Source organism: Rhinolophus sinicus, chromosome 4 (assembly GCF_057876585.1).
Source record: "Rhinolophus sinicus isolate RSI-liver-muscle chromosome 4, RSI-T2T, whole genome shotgun sequence".
NCBI lineage: Eukaryota > Metazoa > Chordata > Mammalia > Chiroptera > Rhinolophidae > Rhinolophus > Rhinolophus sinicus.
The window spans coordinates 41448279-41470290 of record NC_142504.1 but is presented as its reverse complement, the minus strand read 5'-3'; the positions used below and the strand labels follow the sequence as shown (position 1 = coordinate 41470290).

General features: G+C 32.3%; 1 protein-coding gene across 8 annotated transcripts in view; it reads right to left on the bottom strand.

Moving 5' to 3' along the window:
• Positions 1–22012, bottom strand: part of PCLO (piccolo presynaptic cytomatrix protein) — a 378475-nt gene that overhangs the window by 147975 nt on the left and 208488 nt on the right. For 7 of the 8 annotated variants that reach the window (XM_088797783.1, XM_088797785.1, XM_088797786.1 and 4 more), the window contains exons 7-9: positions 11673–13860; positions 5966–6102; positions 454–544 (exon numbers count right to left, since the gene is read on the bottom strand). In XM_088797783.1, the coding sequence (XP_088653909.1) occupies positions 454–544; positions 5966–6102; positions 11673–13860 (2416 nt within the window). The remainder of the gene's footprint in view (positions 1–453; positions 545–5965; positions 6103–11672; positions 13861–22012) is intronic. The other variant, XM_088797787.1, reaches the window with a different exon arrangement.

Here is a 22012-nt window from a genome sequence, read left to right as displayed (position 1 = left end):
ACACAAACAAGCAAACAAACAAAAACTCAGCATAACTGATAATGTTCAAATTGATTAGGTATAGGGGGATTTATTCCTTAGAAGAATCCAAGATAGGTTTTTACTTCCTTTGCAAGAATGTCTTATAGCTGTAAAATCAGTGACCATATTACCCAATAGAACAATAATTAATGGAGCATTATAATGCTATGTACATTTTTTCTAAAAATGTAGTTAATGAACAGAATGATCTAAATATGTACCATTTAGTAATTTATCATATTAATGATCATGCCATTATTGTCTTTTACGTTCAAATTTAAAGCCTGCTTATTTTTTGAAATTTTCCAGAACACATCTTTTGACAAAAAGTGGTATTTTCTAAAATTTAGTCAGTCATCCAATCTGAAATCCAAATACATATCTCAATCTGACATTAAAAGAAAAAGCACTAGTTTATTTGATTTTCTTTACCTGAAACTGTGTGATCTTTAGAGTCTCTTGTTATTTTTATCCTTGCATGAGGAAAGATGTAGTGCACAGTCTTCCCATTCATCTGTATAATCTAAGACATACATGTGATAAGGTGAAAAGTCAATGTAAAAGACACTTAAAGTGCAATATATGTAATTAGACTTTTTAAAAGCACATTGAGTCAATCAATACAAATACATTAGAAGATTCTCGAATGATCACTATTGAAGCATCTTACACTATATAATGATATCATTGGTTCTTGAGTTCATTATAAATGGTCTTCACACTTATAACCAATTTCTCTTTCAAACTGATTTGTTGTGGTTAGGAACAATATGCAACAGGTTGTAAAGGGTGATTACTACAGTAGTACATAGTCAATAGTGATGACAGTGGATAGAGAACGTACATGGAAAACTGAGAGCAGCTGATTTTGTTCTGGACATCCTAGAAATGGAAAGGATTTTTAATTTCTGGCAATTAAGTAGTGTAAGGGGAGAAAAGCCAGTGAAAATCCTCATATTCCACATCTCTATCACTATACTAAGATCACCTTATATTTATGTTGCTTTGATTTCATTGCAGAATTATGCTTTTGCTGAGCACATCTACAAGAAGTTTTCATGTACACTGGATGCTGAGACCACTTCTATATAAATAAAGTCTTTGCTCATTGTAATACATTCTAAAGTCTTCTTTGTGTTCAAGGTTGTGTTAATGAAAGCATTATTTCTTACTAACTATTGGTGTTCCTTCGAGAACAAGAAGCAACACTTAAAGCTACTGTTGCAAATCTGTGATTTCAATTCTCATTATTGAGATGTGAATATGAGACTACCATAAATTGCATTATCTCTGTTTCCAGCTGGCGAAATGAGATTTCTGAAGCAAAAGTAAATTAGTGAATGCAAACGTGTGCTGCTGTATATTTTATGGAAATTTGCTTTTAAAAGAAGTTTGTAAAATAATGAAATGTAGAAATAGTAAAATATTTAATAGTATCTATAGTGATAGGGTTTTATCAGTATGGAATCTTGTATTTATCACTTAAAAATTTTTTTGACCAAAATTACAAACAAAATAAAGTTTAGTAAAGAGACATCTATTACTACCCATTTCAGACATGTTTAAGAAGTGTGTGGGAATACTAAACCAAAATATTAAATAGAATTTGCAACAAAAGAAATGTACATTTGGTGTAGAAAGATTCCTTGGAATACTCATGTGGTTTTAATGTGCCTTTGTCAATCCAGCTGTTAGAAATCTAGATATTAAAAGTAAAATATGTATTGAAAAAAATGCAAGCTTAAATGATAGCCTTTAGTTTTCATTCTCTTCAGAAAAGAATAAGCTTAACGAAGTCTCTGATGAATATGAAACACTCCCCAAACAACAGCACAATCCTAAATCCAGGGATACTATATGAATTCTGCAAAGTAAAATTAAAATATTGTTTGCAAGATTATAAAAAATATATGGTCAGTATACTCAGGCAATCTAGATAATTTATACTAATGCTAATTTTATAAGCCACTGAAAACCTCATTTATATTTGTAACAATTAAGAGTGCAGATTATCTTTTTCTTCCTCTCACTTCCTGTTCTCTGTCTCTGTCTCTCCCTACCACTCTCCTTCCCTTTTCTCTTATTTCCTCTTCTCTACCCTACTTACTTTCAGTCCCCTCATCTTTTCTCCTTCGTCTATTGCCTTTCTTCCACTTCTCCTCCTTGCTCACTCTTCTAATCTGCATTGAAAAATCCTTAATTTTTACTAAAAATTAAACCATCTGTATTGAAAATTCTGCAACTATTAACATTTTTTTCAGTACTGTACATTAAAATCGGTGGATATTATTTCAATTCAAATATCTTCAGATTTCATGTATCATTGAACAATGATTTTAAACAGTTGTTTTTTTCCAAGTAGCCAAAAATAAACTAAGAAAACACAATTTTGCCTTTCGCTATGCTTTCCATTCCCCAGATTAGGGAGAAGTACATATACTCTCATAGTATATTTATTGCTAGGAGAGTAGTAAGGTTTCCCTATTTTTTTCATCGGAATTTTACCTGCTAGCCAGTATTACCTTTTAACTTGTAAACCTTCAATGATGTCAGTTGAAGGAATGCTAAACATGTTTATTCCATAGACTCTCATAGAATATCCTGTATCTTTAGGGATTGTCTACAACCACCTTCATGAATTCACTTAATAAATCAGAAACATTAACCTGTCATAAATATGACCAATGTGGCCAAGAGTCTAGAAAGAAGAGATATCTGCCTCTAATGTATGAACTTGGCTTGGATCTTGGCTTTTGGATCTTGGCTTTATCCTAAACACTGCAGGTGAATGTTGAGAGAGTTCTCCAGCAGATGGGGCTTCATGGTAGGTGTGCTTTTGCCAAATGAGAGTAGGAGCAAGGCCAAGGGCAGGAGTGATGTCAAACAGTGACCCTATGTCTCGAGCTTAATGTACCTCAATATAATAGTTACATGAGAATTGCAGAAGGTGTGGGCATTAGTGCAGAATGTAGAGGCATTTTGTACTAGTCAAGAAGTGTTGAATGTTATAACCACCCTGTGAAGGGTATTAGTCCTATTTACAGATGAAATGACTGAGAAAAATAAACAGTCAGGTGATCTGTTTAATTAACAAAGCAGGCTGGAATTCTCACTGAATAAATATATACATATAATCATAAATAAATATATATACATATATATTGATATGTAAGTGTATATGCATATGTATGTATTCGAAAGAAAATAGATATGAATTTGTACATTTGGTTCATTTGTACAATTAAGGTGATTTTCAGTCTAATAAAAATTCAGAAACTTTTTTCTGTCTCTAATATATGTTGTACATAAAATATTTTTAAAAGCATATAAATTAGTTTTTGCATTAGTCAATTTGATTTGATTACTTTTGCCTCCAGAGCATTTTACGAGAATAAATTTTTGTTACACGTATGTTTTCAAATAAAAGCATCTGGACTTATTTGTACCAAGAGCTTGATATTATCTTTTTATGATTAGAGACACACAGAAGTAAATAAAATGAGAATGCCATTTTGCTATTCTCTCTAGACCAAAATATAGTTATGATGAGTTAATGAGAAAAAGAGTACTTAAAGATAAATATCAACGCAAAAAGGCATCAATTCTGAACTTTCCATAAATGTAATCAAAGTGCATGTTGTCATCTATGTAGCTTCTATTTAGGAAAAAAAAAAGTATAAAGGAAAACAATGAAATTATTGCCACAAAAGTCAGCATCTTTGTTTTCTTTTTTGAGGGGAGTTTGAGGATAACAATCTGGAAGGGCATGGGGATTTCTGGGGGCTGGCAATGTTCACTTGCTTGGTCTGTGTGGTAATTAATAAGATTATTCACTTTATAAAAATTTATAATTCTATATATTTCCAGTTTTGATAACTGTATATATGTTTTTCTGTTTGTATGTTAGATATCAAAATAAAAATGTAAGAAATTATAAAAATGTAAAAAATACCTTTTAGCAAGAAAATACACTTTATTATATTTATCTATGTATATTAAATATACCTTCTCTGCTTAACTTTGGGATTATATTGGTCTCTAATTATACCATTTAAACATGATGTACTATATCTTCATTGGATCAAAACCATAAATCTGTAGATGTTAGTAACAGAAAATTAGAAACAAAATGTGTCATTAAGGATATTAATGTTTTATCCACATACAATAGAATTTTATAAAATATTTTTTGAGGTGGACACAGATTCCTTTAAAATGTGTCCTCGAAGAATATTATTTGGATAAATTAGTTGGGCAAGACCATACTGAAAATCCATGTAAATAGTAGGGTTGGGAAATAACTACATGGAAGACATTATTTTTCAGCTCTCCAGTTTACATATTTCATCTTATTAGGATTACTTTAAAGAATTTGTGTTTTCATCTTGATCTAAGTTTGTGGGAAATGCTAAACTTAAAACAAACAAGGTAGGTAAGACATAGTAAGGCATTATAAAAAGATTCTTATAATAAAATATATCCAAGGAAGTTATTTTCAGCTTACAGATTTATTATTTTCATAATTGTAGATAAAGAGGTAAATTTATATTTTAAAAACATGTTCAGAATTATTTTATTAATATTTTTAATTCCCTAGGCAGGTCTACTTGATGAGATTGAAATACAATTATAATTACAATTTTAAGAATAACAAGATAAGCTAAGAAAAGTATAATTCAATAGTCTGATACTTTAAAATGAAGTACAAAGAAATGAACATTTATTGACATGTGCATAGAGATAAACACAATCCTAAAACAAAAACTTATTAAAGACATTAAAAACTAAAGAGAAAATATTTACAAGATAGAGAAAAGAATCCCAAGATTCTTTTAAAATGTGATAGAAAATGTGATAGCATATAGAAAAACAAAACAACAAAATTCTTAGAAAAGGAAATTCTATTTAACAGCTAGACATTTTTCCATGAAAACTGAAATTGTTTAGGAAGACCAAATCTAAGAGTATAGATATTATCCTTTAGAAAGTATTTACACTTGCAAAAGTCTTTTCTTTTATACTTTAATGTGGCAAACATGAAATAAATTGGAGTTAAGTTCATATGGCTCTTCTTTGTTGTTCAATATATAGTTGTCTTCTATATCAATGAATCAGTAACCAGACAGGATGATTTAGGAGTCAATATATGTGAAATAAATCAACTATCTCTTTTGTGGGTATTTTAATGATTATGAGTACAGAGCCTGCAAAAATTTGATCTACTGGGACAATTATTTAAGGCCACTTGGCTTACCAGATAAATCTTTCTCAATTTATCCAATTGTTGATCTCTTACGTATCGTTCAAAATTCAACTCAAACATCACCTCACTTATTCGAAAGTAAATAAGATCATTTTCGTATCATATTTATCTAATTGTGAAGTTTATCTCTAAGTTTCACTTTCTTCATCTATAAAGATATAATACCCACTTTATGTGAATTCCGATAAAATCCAAAAATGAATATAAAACAAACACTTCAATTTAATAGAATCTAAAACATGATTCCTTCGTTTCCTAGTGAAGTCGTCCCTGTCCCCAGCTGATTTAATTTGGTCATCCTCTTATTCATTATTCTCAACATATGAACACGGTTATTGGAAAGCATTGAAATTACCCAAATCTATTTTACCCAATATTCTGTAAGCTCTTCAGGAACTTTATTGTATAGCAATGTTGGGTATGTTATACTAACTTTATCTGATGGAGGAGTGAATCACTTAAATTGCATGGTGGTAGAAGCATCATAGCTATACTGTAATGCGAATCAGTCATGACTGATAAAGTAAGGTACTAACTACTTTAAGTTGCTGAAAAATTATTTTGTGAACTTGATTGACAAAAGTCTCATGGTTTTTAGGATAAATGAGACCACTCTAGGGTGAATTACTTTGGAGGGGTGGTATAAATCTAAAAGAGATTGCTCAATAACATAGCACTTACTTGCTCTTGATGTTGACTGAGTGGTCTAGAGTGGACCAATCTTTCTGGCAGTTTTCGATCCAGACCAGGTCCATTTTCCAAACGAGATTCCCTGGGTTTGTCAAACCAATCTGTTTCTTCACGACGCAGGTGATAAGCTTTGGAGACCAAGGGAATATCAAATATTGCAACCCCAAACTAATACAAATGATAGAGGGCAGCAGCTGTTCTAAAGTACCAACATGCTCCAGGCTTGTTACCCATTCATGCATTTGAAACATAACTCCCAAAGGGATGAAAAAAAATCATTTCTAATCTTGTGTTAAAAAATTTTATACCACGGAATAACTTAGAAAAAATGATGCACACACCTGTTCAACTTCTCAGAGAAAAATAAAACAAAATTAAATTTTAAATTAGGAGAAAAAAAGACATTTACGTAGTGATTGAAATAAAACAATGAACAAGTGAATATTCCTTAGAAGTCATTCTATTCAACCTCAGTCTATTAGTTGCCAACTCCTCACCTGCCTCTACCATCCATCACTAAATTGTAAGGAAAATATATTCCTTAGACTTGAATACAGAAGATCCTGTCACTTTCCCAATAGCCCATCAACCCAGTCCCAATAGATATGTGGCTGTTGGCTTTGAACATCAAATATCGTTTGAAAACATGGCAATTCTATGACATTCATAAAAAAATATATTAAAAATATATCATTTAGATTTTTTATTAAAACTTACAATTATTTTCTGTGAGATTACAGATTTATGTATTAGATTGAAGAGTTGATTGCTTTTTGTACTTATGTGACATATTAAAAAGTATTTGATATATTAAAATACATTTTTTGAAAATACAACCATATTTAAGTACACAATTATTACTTGAAGGTTTTCGACCCATTCAGTACTTAGTACTTCCAAGGTTTTTTAATGCTATTATTTAGTAACTTAAAATCCTATTTTACATAATATGTAGAATTTGACTTTATATGTAAAGTTTTATTCTTTGTATAAGGACCCCTAATTAATAGCCTCTGGAAATACATTGTTGCTTCCTAAATGGCAGATGGAGTAGCCTTCTCAATTGCTCATCTTAAAAGATTTGTTGCCAATGCTATTAACCTATGCTCTCTAGAAAGTCTAGCTTCCACAGGGCCACATGGTTGAGTTCGTCTCTCTACCACATTATAGTTTTCTATTTATGTCTATATCCTTGATTGTCTTTTCTTCCAAAACTTTCTCTCAAGATTATTTTTTAAGGCAATTTCCATTATTTCTTAGCTGGCAAATCCAGAACATATACACCACTACTTACCTCCACCTCCTGTGATCTTGGTCATTGTTACTGATTGACCACAGCATTTCTTCCCAACAAACACAAAATGATAGACAATGTGTCATAATTTAGTCAGTCTTAGATTTGAGGCAATACAATGGTACATACCTGGTTTGTAGTTGTGTATGTGCTTGTCTGATATCCCCTATTAGATTCTAAGCTGCTTGAGGGCAAGGCTCATGTTCTTTTTTTGTTTGTTTTCTTCCTCAACACTAAAAACAATGCCTTACAAATGCCATAACACTCAATAAAAATTTGGGAAATGAATGAAACAGAAAAATTAGTCATCAACCAGAGAGAGAAGTTAAATATCCTAGTTTTAATATGCACATTTAAAAATAAATATTAATATGTTCCTTGAACCTCATTAATAGTTTCACAATCTTTTCTCACAATCTACTGGATGTTTATTATGTTTTTATAGTTTTAATTTGATATAAAGTGACTCAATTATGAAAAAATATTTAATGTAATAGAAATTTGATAAGTAAATGCCAAACAAATCCATTATTTAATAATCAGTCTCTAAAAATTTATTAGATTATCCAAACCACAATGCTACTTTTGTTACTTCTTATACATATTTATTACATATTTCTCATGAAAAGAAAAAAATCTGATTTAAAAAATGAATATCTTAGTGAAATCATATGGTTCTCTGCTTTTTCTGTCTGACTTATTTCGCTTAGCATTATACTCTCACTGATATGTGGTATATAAACTAAAAACAGTAAAAGAGCAAGACAAACAAATGAGAAGCAAAAACTCATAGACACAGACAATAGTTTAGTGGTTACCAGAGGGTAAGGGGGCTGGGGAGTGGGAGATGAAGGTAAGGGGGATGGAAGAAGAACTGACTCTGGGTGGTGAACACACAATGGGATTTATAGATGATGTAATACAGAATTGTACACCTGAAATCTATGTAATTTTACTAACAATTGTCACCCCAATAAAAAATAATAATAATAAAAATAATTAAAAAATGAATATCTTGGATAAAGTACTATGTTTTTACATGAATATATAACTCTGCTAACTGCATTTGAAATTCAATCCTTTAAGACATGTTCGTTGGTGTGTCTATACAAATAAGGCAGAATCTCAACTTGACGAAAATTTCTCAATTTATTTCCAATTCTGATTACACACTTTGATTGCATGTTATTTTTCATAACTCTATATGTAAATAAGTTAGGATGTCTACCATGTTTTGCATAGAAATTTATAGACCCACCAATAGCAACCAGATTGAATGAAGCTGCTTTCATATTGAATTTTGTCTTCATCATTTATAGTAAGTTGTACATAAATGCTAATTGTTTATAACTGTGATTGTCTATGCTGGCATGGTGGATCTACACTTTAAAAATTAAAGTTTAGAACAATAGTAACATTTTCAAATTAGTTTAAATAATTTGCTAGAGATTAGCACCCTCTTTTATTAACTGACATTTTCTTGAATTCTTAAATGTAAGATACAAGTAAGCTATTTTGGGGTCTAGCATTATTCGTAGGCAACAGTTACCTGAATAGTTTAATTCTATTCAGTATCAAAAATTGGTCAAAGTATATATATTTTGAAGAGACTGTATATATCGATGCCGTTTTTTTGTTGTTTTGTTTTGTTTTTTGCATGGAACATACATTGAAGTATTTGTGGTTGTAGAAATAAATATAACTTGACTGTTTCAACTATGCATGCATATCAAGTTGTGGACTTCAAACTGATGGCCATAAATATTAAGCAATGTAAATTATGCATACCTAGATTTTACTTCAAGTGAGCTATTTCAAAATTAACTAGAGATCATATAGAACACATCTGAAAAAAAAATCTTATGGTCTTATAACCTTGAGTTTGACTGATTCAGAGAAAGTACACAAGCAATTCAAAATCACTTAAATTTGTTTGTCTACATGATATTAAAAGCCTGTTGAAATGTTGTATTTTTCAAAGTTATCTTAGAATCATTCAAATACAGACATAGAATTTTTGGTTAAAAATTATTTTAAAAATCCTTAATATTTCATGAGTTCATAAATGAGTTATGTGATTGGAAAATATCTTTTCTACTTTTTCCCTTAGTTACCCAAAAGATCCAGTATTTCAAAAGAAAAGTAGGCTATTGTTTACCAGAATAAAAGTAATATGTTGATGTGATATAAAAGCAAAGAAAATATATAAGATTTAAAAACATGTGACTTTTAAAGATAATGATTGCAATTCACACACTTAATATCACATATGTAAATCAATTTGTTATAGTTGTTGTCTAATTCTATACCAACATGAACTGTATGACAAAATTTCTTGTCTGCTTAATTTTTAAATACATTTAGTTTAATTAATTACATCTAATTTTAATTGTTTATTTCTTTTGTAGCATCTTTACAGTTCATAATTTTGTATGCTGCATTATGCTTCATTACGGACTTTATCAAATCACTTTTTTCACATAGTCCTTGATGACTATGAGTACCCATCATCCAAACACATAAATACAAAATAAAACATTCAGTTATTTTTATATTGTTATATGTAAATAAATGCCACATTCTGGAATATCTAGAAATATCTCTGTGTATATCTGACACCATGTTGATAAAACATCTGTGATGAATAAATGAATTTGTCCAATTCTCTCCAGATATATGCACATCAAGCACACATAGCTTTTAGGAGTTTAGTTATACCATAGACCTGTTAGAGTTTTGTTTAATTTTGTTATTTTATTGATATGATTATTGAAGAACCTTTTTATTTTTCTGCAGCAGTCATCTTTGGTATAAAATGTGTATGAAATGTGGATTGCGAAAAAAAGAAAAAATAGACTCTTTACACATAATATCATAACTTTTGTTTACCTAGGTAGAGTCATTCAAATAACTGGCTAAATATAAAAAAACACAGTGTTTTATTTGACTAATTATCAATAAAAGTGGTCATTCGAATAGCCAGAAGAGAACAAAACAAATCAGAAAAGTTATTAGTCTGTTTGAATTTCTCTAGGAAAAGCAGTTTGTCCTCCTTCAAATCCAGTGAGTACTTTAATCTTGTTCAAATCTGTATTTGAACTACAGTCATATCAGTATCTAGATAGAGAAATAGAAAGAAAATTGTTTTTGTGAAAACTGATTTTCCTGTGAGTCCCCAGGGAAAATGTCAGATTTAAAGGGGGAGATATTTACATTAGCTTAGTGTTTTCCAGTCTCCAAAAGCATGGAGTAATAATGTTTTTATTTGATGAGAAATATTTTATTTCCAGAACTCAAAACATACCTACATTCAAATAAACCACAGAGGAGGTTAAAAACAAACAAACAAAAAAAACACACAAAAAAATCCAGAATCACAGATCCTTTTGGCATTGGCAAGGCTTTTACATCACTGAACCTCTCCTCCCTTGTCTTCAAAATTAGACTTAGAGTAGATCATTTTCTAAAATCCTAATGGTTCTACATGATTAAACAACAATAACAAAAATACCACAAGTCAGTTTTTATCTAAGTAAGTACTTGCCTTACATCACTTATTCAATATGAAAAACTAGCAAAACAATTTAGGGCAAAAAAATGGGCTGATGAAAAAAGCAAAGCCAAAGACAAGGCTGAATGGGTACATTTGGAGGCCTTGTCTTCAAATGGCTAAACTCATAAAAGCAGTATACAAAATTTCTATTTTAAATCTAAAGACTACTTCATACATACTGATAAGATTATTTATTGTCAATATTATATTTGGTGCTAAGCTTTCTAGTATGTAATGCAAAAGTACAAACTTAATTATGGCATTATTCATAATGAGAGAGATAAAATACAAACTTTTTATTTAAAGGAGAATTATAAAATTCTAGATGATACTAATATCAGGGAATTATCCGAAAGTTCTCAAGAAGAGAATATTCTCTGAATTAAAAAACACTGATCTCACAAAAATGACAAATGATATTCTATTACAAAACATAGCAGAATAGCACTTAATGTCTCTAAGCCTTAATAATTTCACAAATTGAACAAAACTGACCAATAACTTCAAAAATGAATTGCAAAAATAAAATAAACATATAATGAAAAGCTTTCGAACTATGGATTTAAAGGATGACCATATTTTATTGACACAATTATTTGATAACTGTTCTGGAAAAGGGACACCTAAAAATCCAGCAATCAAAAATAATAAATAAACTAAAATTAAAAAGAAGCATGCTATGAAATCTACACACAAGATAAAATTTCCATTGATAAGAAATAAAAATTCAAGTAAACATGCAAAAGACACACCAAGAAAAGTAGAATACATTCTTGAAGAAGGAAAATTATACATGCAGAAAAATGAGTTTGAGTTTTGAGAGTAACAAGGTGGGGTGAGGCCCAATTTACCTTCACTGTCTGACATGGCATGTTGGAAGTCATCCATGATGAACGCTATGTCACGGTCATAGCCTCGAGTCCGTGATTCTTCTCTCATGTGTTGCTGCACTTCAGGCAATGAGTGACTTGATCCAAACTGATCCCTGGTGTCTGCAGATATTGGTGGCAGGGGTCCAGCTGCAGCCCTGGCCATTCCCATGGGCTGGCCAACAGGACTGAGTGGACTTTCTTCTTCAGAATTCTGGGCCACAATTGGTATTCTTCCTCTACTCTGGCTAATTGGCAAACTGGTAGGCTTAGTTCTGCCAGAGGGAGATGCATGACTGAAAGAAACATCTAGAGCTTCAGCCTCTTGAGCTTTCAGTCTTAGGGAAGAGCTGGAAGATTCTCTTTTGATTGACAAATCAAGCCCATAGACAGAAGATGGTCTGGAAGAAGGTCTGGACCTACTGCCACTACTGTATGGCTTATCTGCTTCATCCTGAAGAGCCGACCGTATGGTATTTCCTAATGTGCCCAGACCTGTGCCAAGAGATGATCCCATAAATTTTTGTTGGTCTGTGATATTTTTTCTGAGGCCAAAAGTGATATCATCTTGAAGAAGCCTTGCTCTGGAAGAAATTCCACCAATAGATGAAGTGCTAGAGGTCATATAGCTTGAATAATCGGGTTCAAGGTCTCTACTTTCTTGAATAGGTGAAAATTTTGACATCTTAGGGTCAATTAGTGATTTCTTATGCTTTGACTGCTTTTGATAAAGTATGGCTGCTGGTAGTTGTTTTGCTGCTTGTTTTTCAAGGGTGAGTCTACTAATGCTATATTTTTCAGATTTGGGGAAATGTCTGTAGCTTGTATCGGCATGGTAATAATGGGAAAGACCAGCAAGGTGATCTAAGCTCTCTGCCCCTCTACGGAATTCTTGTTTAATCTGATGTTTCAGAAGCTTTAACTCATAAGGATCTTCCATTGGATCTTCCTCTGCTTTCACATAACTATGCAATCTAGAGGAAGTCTGTAAAGGTGCTAGGAAATCTGTCACATCTTGAGACCTCCGTGGTTCAGTGGTTCGAAGTAGACGGTCTGTTTTTGACAAGTCCTTTTCATGAAGACTAAAGGCAGTGCTTAATGCTGCTGTGCCTTTGGTAATTTCTCCAATGTCATCAATTAGGACAAAATTTCGTGGAGTATGATGGTCAATATCTGCATAAAAAGAATCTGCAGATATGCTTGATATTGGACTGCTCGCCATGCTACTTCTCTCCTCCAATCCGATTCTTAAGTCTAAGCTATTGTACTTACTACCAAGATGGGAAACGGCATAAGTGTTATCAGTAGAAACAGGTGCTATCATCAGGGGTTGGTTGCGAATCACTTCATAGTTTGAAGTTATCTTGGGCTCCAAGTATAACGTGGTCTGCCGTGGCTTTTGTTGTATCACCATCATCTGTGATGGTAACTGATAGGAAGGTTGTGGGGCTGGTGCAGGTTGAGCTTGAGGTGTGAAAGACATGGTTGCCACAGCTTGGAACGTTGGCTGTGTCTGATAAGGTGAAACTTGCTGATGGTACAAAGTTTGTTGCTGAAAATGGGACTGTTGGGTGTATGGGGTGGGTGCTTGGGTAGGGAGAGCAGGGGAAGAGTATTGATATTGCGTGTAAGGACTTGTAGGGGGAACTGATTGAGATTCTGTTTGGGTTTGTGGGGGTATAAACTGGCTGAATTCAGTTTGGGGAGCAGTCCTTGGTCGCTCTATGCCATGCTGACTTTCTATCCGGGTTGGTCTGGTGCTGCTCACCTCACTGTCAGACATGTAATCCCGATCCTCGGCTACTCCCTGGAGGTAGGCTCGCTCTCTCTTTTCTCTCTCCTTTAATAACGCCTCCTTCCTTCTGTTAATTCCCATTTCCAGGTACCGTAACTTGGCATCAATCTCCTTTTCTTCCTCATCAAGTTCTGCTTGTTTCTTTCTAAGCTTTGCAGATTCCCTCTCCACAAGATCAAGCTCTCGATCTATATCCTGGAGGATCTTGGCTCGTGCCATTGTGTTGGTTCTGCAGATCCTTCTCCTGGAAACCGTGCCTATGGTGCTGTAGGTCGACTGAGTTCCTGTGGAGGTCTCCTCAGGAGGCGGGTTTGGCAGGGTTCTCTTAACTTTTTTCTGGACGCCAGAGGGTGTCATGGTTTGAGAACCTTTCGTCTATAATTCAAGAGACAAAATATAGCACTTTATTAGCAAGGAAAAAATGTAAAGGTCAAAAAGTCTTCATAATTTACTGCTAAATAAAAATGATTTCATACATATTTTATGCATGACAGCGTAAAAATAAATATTTTATATGTATTGTTCGCAAATGAAATTAACTGAAAAATTTGTCCTTTCTTGTGAAATTGATTATTATTAGTATAGTAACTTCTGTAATAGTAGAAGTGAATTTTGAAATCAAGCACAGAACTCATTGTTTGGCAGGTTTATATTTTAGCTTGACTCTTAGGAGAACTCTAAAAACTCACTTTCCATCCTATTTAATATGCTTACGATTATTTACTGAATGTATTCCTAGAGTATCTGTGTTAACTATCTAAAGTTGAAATTATGTTGAAGACGATGGTCATTTACCACTAAGTTCAATCCTTGCTTTAATATTCCCATTCCTACTTTTATTCATATAGTGGCTGTCATTTCTATTCCAATCATGAAGTATTTTGAAATTAAATTCTTAAATTCTTTAACATCTTTTTCTCCCCAAAAGAGAGTAATTTGAAGGAATTTCCTATTTAATCTTTCAATATTTTTGTGACTATTGGGGTCTTTTATTTTCTTTCAACTTTATTCTTTGGTAATTCTAGATTCTTCTTAATTCTTTAGCAATTTCTACATGTAGGAAAAGGAATTGACTAAAATGAAAACCCATTTAAATCTCTTTTTTACGTTTGATAGGATATATCATTGGTGAGTTGTCAGATATTTTCAATTTCATTTGGTTAATTTTTAATAAACTAGCATTTTAAGAATCACTGGTTTGGAGAATCATACATATTTAGAATATCAAAAGACATGAGAGAACATAGTCACAACTGGGGTGCCAAAAAAAAATGTATACACATGACTTGTATTCATCTCTTGTTATTGGTATATATTGAGTATTACAATTGTCATACATTTTTTTTTCCTTTCTTAAAATGTGTATACATTTTTTGCCACCTTCTGCATTTATAGTTAAAATAAACCGATATACTCAAAGTTAATCAAGCATTTAGCAGTATGTTCACAACTAGATCTTAGGTCTGCTGTCTTCTAGTTGCATATTCTTTACATTTAAAAAAATTTTTCTGACTAATAATCCAAAGACCTTAATTCACCCCTTTTCCCCAGTCACCAAATATTCAGGGCAGAAAAATAATAGAAAGTATATGAGAATTATGTCTAAGAATTAGATCATATTTGTTCAAGACCCTGTGCTTTCACTGTATTTTATTATTTCCAAACTAATTTCCTTGTTTTTTTTATCTGCTTTGTTATAATTTTTCTACTCCCTTTATCTACCCTAATTATTTCTGAAATAGAAATCATAATCAAAAGCAATAGCCTGAAGATCAATTGAGGTTTATGTGTATTTCTGATATTTGAAATATTTGGATGCAAATTCACAATGAATAAGTAATGTAAGTCTGTGAAATATGATAGAGTGATTTTGAAATTGTAGATTCTTCCTCCTCACAGAGAAATCTCAAGGAATATGGGAAACTGGAGCCTCCAAAGCAGCTGTTTGGCTTGTTATTTATTTTCTCTTCGCCTCAATTCTTTTCATTTTATTTAATATTCACAATTAGATCATAGGGTTATTATGAAGATCAAATGAGACAACTCTGTAACATATTTGGTTCATATTGTAGGCAGCCATTAAATGTTATTTCCTTGCAAAATCTACTTATTTCTGCAAGAAACATAGATTTTTGATAAATTCACATTATAAATTTTTAAAAGTTTATTTGCAAAAAATAAAAATTGAAATCTAATAATAATTTCCTTAATAATTTTCTAAAATACTAATATAGATATGTCATTTCTTAAAAAAAGGTTTTGCATAATATTTTCAGTTTTCTAAATGTAATGGTGTTCAATGGGAGGCCGAAATCCCTGTTTGTTTTTCCTTGACTTGCAATTGCTATATTTGTTTTATCCATGAGAATATTTACATTTAAAATGTTCACGTATAATACATGATTGTGGCTGTGAAATGGTTTGATGTTTAACTGCATTACCCGAAAGTGTTCAAGCATTACATAATATGGAAAGGAAGAATTTTCCTTCCTACCGAAGGAGGACAAAACCCCCCACCAATTAATGTAACACTAAATGCTGATCCTGGCAAAGAAAAAGCACACAAAACAGAGAAGGTAACTATGGAATGGAGCACACAGAATGAAAAAAAAAAAATTGTACAGTGGATACGTAATTCTAAAATTAATTTTTAAAAATATTGAAGGCATCCATTAAATGGGTGCACATATTTGTTGAATAAAATAATAAATAAATTAAAAGGTAAAACAAAACTTGTGGTGATTAATTTTCAAACTGAATCAAGAAGTCAATTTCCCAGATTCAATGAGTGGAATGAGCTTACAAATGAAATCATAGGAAAAATAACACCAGAGGAACCACAAAAAAGGACTATTTATTGCACTAAAGTAATTGTTAACAAAACGAACTAGAAATTTCTATTAGTTTTTATTATTTATTGCTCATAAATGCATGAATTATTTTCTAATTTAACTTTTTGATTAACAGTTTATAGTTCTCATTTGAGACAGATTTAGTCAAGGTCATTTTTAAAATAAGTGCTAGATTAAAGAAGCATTCAGGTGTTGATGGCTTATTATCCACCAGAGTTGCAAATATTTAATCATCCATGACTTGTGTGGATTAATATTTTATGTGCCTTGGATGTGAGTCATGGAAGCAAGAGACAAAGCTGGTTGGTAGACACTACATACTCATTGAATTTGCTTAGCTGACCACTTAGTCTCCACAAATTGAAATAGCTTTACTCTTCTCTATTTGGCAATGTAATAGCTTTTATTCACTATAGAAGTAGCCACAAAGTTGGAGACTTGTCAAGGTCTCAGCCATATTTATCTCAAATGTGAGGAAGTGTAACAGTGATTGAAAGCTTAGTCTCTTAGGCCAGACTCTAGAATTTTAATCCAAGTGCTTTTACTAACTGTGAAACCTTTAGCAAGTTGCTTAAACACCCTGCACATGAGTTTTTTTATATGTAAAAGGAGATTAATATTTATTCTTACATTATTGGCCTGTTTAAGGAGTAAATGAATTAAAACAAATAAAGAGTCTAAATTAGTTATTGTCCCAGAGGACAGACAGAACTATAATAGAAAATTTAAAGCGATGTCTGGGCAATTTATAATTTTAAAAGCACTGAGTTTCAAGACCATAAATGACTTCCAAACTGGGTTTTTAATTCCAATCCAATCAATATAATGTAAAATAAGAGTATTTTCCACTATGGAAAACAGTATGGAGATTCCTCAAAAAATTAAGAATAAAATTACCATATGACCCAGCAATCCCTCTTTTGTGTATCTATCCCCAAAATCTGAAAATATTTATGTGTATAGATATATGTGCTCCAATGTTTACTGCAGCATTACTCACAGTGGTCAAGACATGGAAACTACCAAGATGTCTTTTGATGGATGAGTGGATAAACAAGATGTGGTACATATATACAGTGGAATATTACTCGGCCATGAGAAACGATAGAATACTGTCATTTGCTACAACATGGATGGATCTTGAGATTATCATGCTAAGCAAAATAAGTCAAACAGGAAAAGCTGAGAACTACATGATTTTACTCATATGTGGGATATAAAACTGAAAGCAACAATCAAAAGAGACAAACAAACAAAAACTCATAGACACAGACAAGAGTTTAGTTACCAGAGGGTATGGGGGAGTGGTAGAAGAGAGTAAAGCAGGTCAATCAAATATATGGTGATGGAAAGAGCATTGACTTTGGGTGGTGAACACACAATGCAATATGTAGATGAAGTATTATAGCACTGTAGACTTAAAACCTGCTTATTTTAACTAACCAATGTCACCCCAATAAATTTAATAAAAAAATTAAAAAAAATAAAAGTAGCTAAGGTATATGGACACAATATCCTAAGGCCTTTAAATACTATATGTATGTGTATTATCTCATTGTCAAAATAATCTAAAATCAATCTAAGGATGAGGAAAGAATACCTATTTTTTCCCCCAAAAGTTGAAGAAGCTAAAAATAGATGCTACACCAGAATTGCTTATTGATTGGTATAAAATCAATATGGCAAAAAATCAATTTACCAATGTATCCCAGTGTTAGCTTCCTACCTATAAATGTAAATACACTGTTCTAGATACTAATGGCGCAGAGCTAAGGGGCATGACATTAAATTAACTTAAACCCTGTTCTCAAATAATTCATAATACAAGAATATATTTTTTGAATGCTGTATGAAGAAATTACTTATCTTTTGTGAAATAGCTCTTGTTAATACCTGAGATATACTTCTAAACCACTGTACTGCTAGAGAGAGTTAGGAATGTATTTTTCACTTTATAAATGTAGGAAGCGATACATACTGTTGGAAATCAATGTTCATCATGATAATTATCTTGGATTTTTAAGCTTGTTCTTTCACTTAAGCACAAGATAATGGAGATGTGGATTCACTTACAAATAGTACAATTTCATGTAGGTTTACTGATAAATGAGGTACTTTGATAGAGGTAAATATCATATAGCCTCTTAAAAAAGCATCTATATAACAAATAAGAAGGTGAATTAGAGGATTATATAAAGAGTGTACTGGGACCCAAAATAAGACGGATTTACTTTTAGTTTAGGGAAGGAAAGATGAATTAAGACATAACAGAAAGCCTGGGTCTTGAAGAATGGATGGGTCTTTAAAAGGAGAATATTTTCTATGTGGAGGGAACAGTATGAAATGTACTTTTTCAGAGAAACACCAAGAATTATCTGGTTTTACTTCATCCTTGTGATGAATTAATACCTGTGAGATGGAAACATATCCAGAGAGTGTTCTAGGCAAAAAGAAAGAGGGAAAATAAAAAAAACAAATACAATATGTAGGAAAAAAAAAACATAGCCTGAAAGCTGTATCTATATTAAAATCTCTATTTATCCATTTCCTTTTTTACAGATGGAATGGCAACCCTGGTTATTATATGCTGGTCAAATTGACTCCAGTACCATGTGAAACACCAGGGCAAACCATGAAACTGTAAATGTGGAATCACTGGCAATGACTTCTAATCCAGTGTACTGGGTAGCAATCAGTGTGGCTTTCTGTCAAAGAGAAAATTGTGACAGCCCAATTTAACTTCCTTCAATGATAATGTGGCTGTCCATGTAGATAACACAGAAACAACAGATAAAACCTCATCAGGCTTCAGCAAAACATTTTACATTGTCTCATGACATAGTCACCAACATAGTTTTGGCCACCAGAATGAAGAGTCACATAATCTGTCAGGGATTTGCGTGCCAACCATGGATGGGTATTCATGGTCCAGCATCAATGTAAGTAATCAATTAATGTTTCTCAATCTGGACACTCATGGCAATTTTGACCAGATGATTGTCTGTTGGGGGTGGTAGTGGCTGTTTTGTGCATTATTGGATGTTAGCTGCAACTCTGGCCTCTACCCACTAGATGCTATCAGCACATTTCTCTCCCACTCAAGTAAATCAAAAAACGTCACCATGCATTGTCAAAAACCTCCAGGGGAAGTTGAGGCAAAACAGTTACAGGTTATAGGAGGATATATAAGATAATGTTCTCAGTGAGAGACCATTGACCTATTGTTATTTAATGTATCTACTGATGAAGAAAATGCTGGTATTTATATATCAGCATGTCTTAGCCTGAATGGAAAACTAGGCTTCTTAGAGGAACTGGGACTCCAATGGCACTTTGAAAAAGAGAACACTTGGGATAAAGGGTGAAAGAAAAAGAGACACTCCAGGCTACAGTAAGAATCTCAGTAAAATTAAAAAAGATAGGAATGTATTAAATTGTTTTGCCTTGATCCTAAAATTAATTCCTTTATTAAGTAGGATAATTCTCACCTACTAGATCAACATGAACTAATATTCAAATGGTAACCAACACGGCTTTTAAAAATATAATTTTATTAGAGAACAGGGAGGAAAAAAAAGATGTCTACAACTATGAGAATTAGTCCATTCAGTACAGAAAATTAGTCTTTCTAGTAAAACCCCATAAAAATATTGGGAAATTTTCGACAGCTGTAATAACTAAGGAAAAATCAGAGGGCAAGGAATTGCCAGTCTGATTGAAAAATTACATAAATGCTAGTTCTTTGTTAAAGGTTACCTGTTACTCTAAGCACAAAAGAAGGATCAATGAATGGTGTGATTAGAAAGAAATTACCACCTTAAGAGGACAGGACAATTATTTAGTTTGAGAAATTAAACACCAGAATTACTAAGGGAGATTAGCTGGATAGCTAAATTCAATTTTAAAATCAAGAAATTCTTGCCATCTTAAAATTAACCTAAGCACAAAGAATTAGAACAGTAACAACAACCACCACCACAAATAACTATCTGAAAGCTCAGTGAATTCTTTTTTTTTAAAGTTGAGAACATTTTTAACTGAAAGAGACACTCTCATATTTTTCACTGTTCTAAATACTGCGATTATAATGATGAGTAAGACCTGACCTTAAATTGTGCAGTATACTATAGAGAACAGAGGAACAGAAATTGTTCTCAGGGTCCTTTGTCCCACTCTATTTGAACCACCCCATCCAGAGCCTTCATTAATTTTGAATATGAAAGTAAATCTTTGTCTTGGTAAGAAGGATAATACTCAAAAGTATGAAGCCCTGACTTCGTTTGCTCGGATTTATACCCGGCCATTCATTCTTCTTTGGGTGTAAACATCATTTATAAAGAGCTATGCCTTTTAAGCATTAGGGGGGTAGGTGGATGTCTAGGGCTTTTCTCCTCTAAACAAGATAGTAGCTCTTTAAGATATATGAACATAGGTTAGCATAGTCCTTTAACTTTGGGAATTTAGGGTGAAGGATGATGATGAAGCCGTAAGACAAACATAAGGCTGCAAATTGGAAAATATGCCTTTACATGTCTTTTCTTGTAAGTTGACTGGAAGCAGAGTTTCACTCTCTGAAATGTGAATGTAAAAATGTATCTTCAAGGGGTCTCCTCCACTCCCAATATCAACAGTTTTGAGACAAAATAGCAGTTGAATATAAAAATATCCAGCATTCTATTCTAAGCACTGTACTATCAATAATGCGTTTCCAAAATAGACCCATATTTACCACCATTCCACCCTAACCCCAACAAAAGAAAACTGAAGAATGACCTATGAATAAAGAAATTCTAAATGATACTGTGGAAAAATACTTTAAAACCTGATCAAACCTTTATAATCTATTAGGAATTTCAACAGGCACAGTGCCTAGCATATATAAAATAAAGCCATCAAATTTCTTCAGCTAGAGTATTGTGGAATAGTGCAATAACTATCTCCATGAATCAAAACTCTAAACAGGCAGTATGATTATTGCTATGAGACTATCATTGAATTATTGAAAAATTATAGACACCTTTATTAATCAACAGTCTTGACTCTCTATTGTCATGTGAGAGAATTTACCAATTGTGAATGTAACTGAATTTTTTTTTTAGTTAAAGTTTATTGGGGTGACTATTGTTAATAAAGTTACATAAATTTCAGGTGTACAATTCTGTAATACATCATCTATAAATCCCATTGTATATTCACCACCCAGAGTCAGTTTTCCTTCCAGCACCATATATTTGATCCCAAAATGGTTTCTAAAAGCAGTTTTTCTCTAATTGTGATACTATTCTAGTAACAAGAAAAAAGTGAGAAACTCAATTACAGGACCCTATTAACAGGAAACTAAAAACAAAGTAACAACATATTTACAAGTCACATACAAGTTATTTCTCAAAGTCCAGTAATATAGACAAAAATGTTTCCAATTAATATTGTGAAAATGGCAGTCAATATTTCATCAAACATCTTTAAGCTTTTTCTTAGTGTACCTCTTGTACAAGTTTGTTTTGTTTTCTTGATGAATGTCATTGCTCTTGGGCTGAGCAGCCAAGCAGAAAACTAGTTTGAACCTCATTAGATAAAAGCATTAGAGATGTCAGTCTGTGCAACACTTATTGCCTTATATTTTCTGGAACATCCCAAAGACATTAATTTATGAGTATATTTCTTCTTCCTCCTTC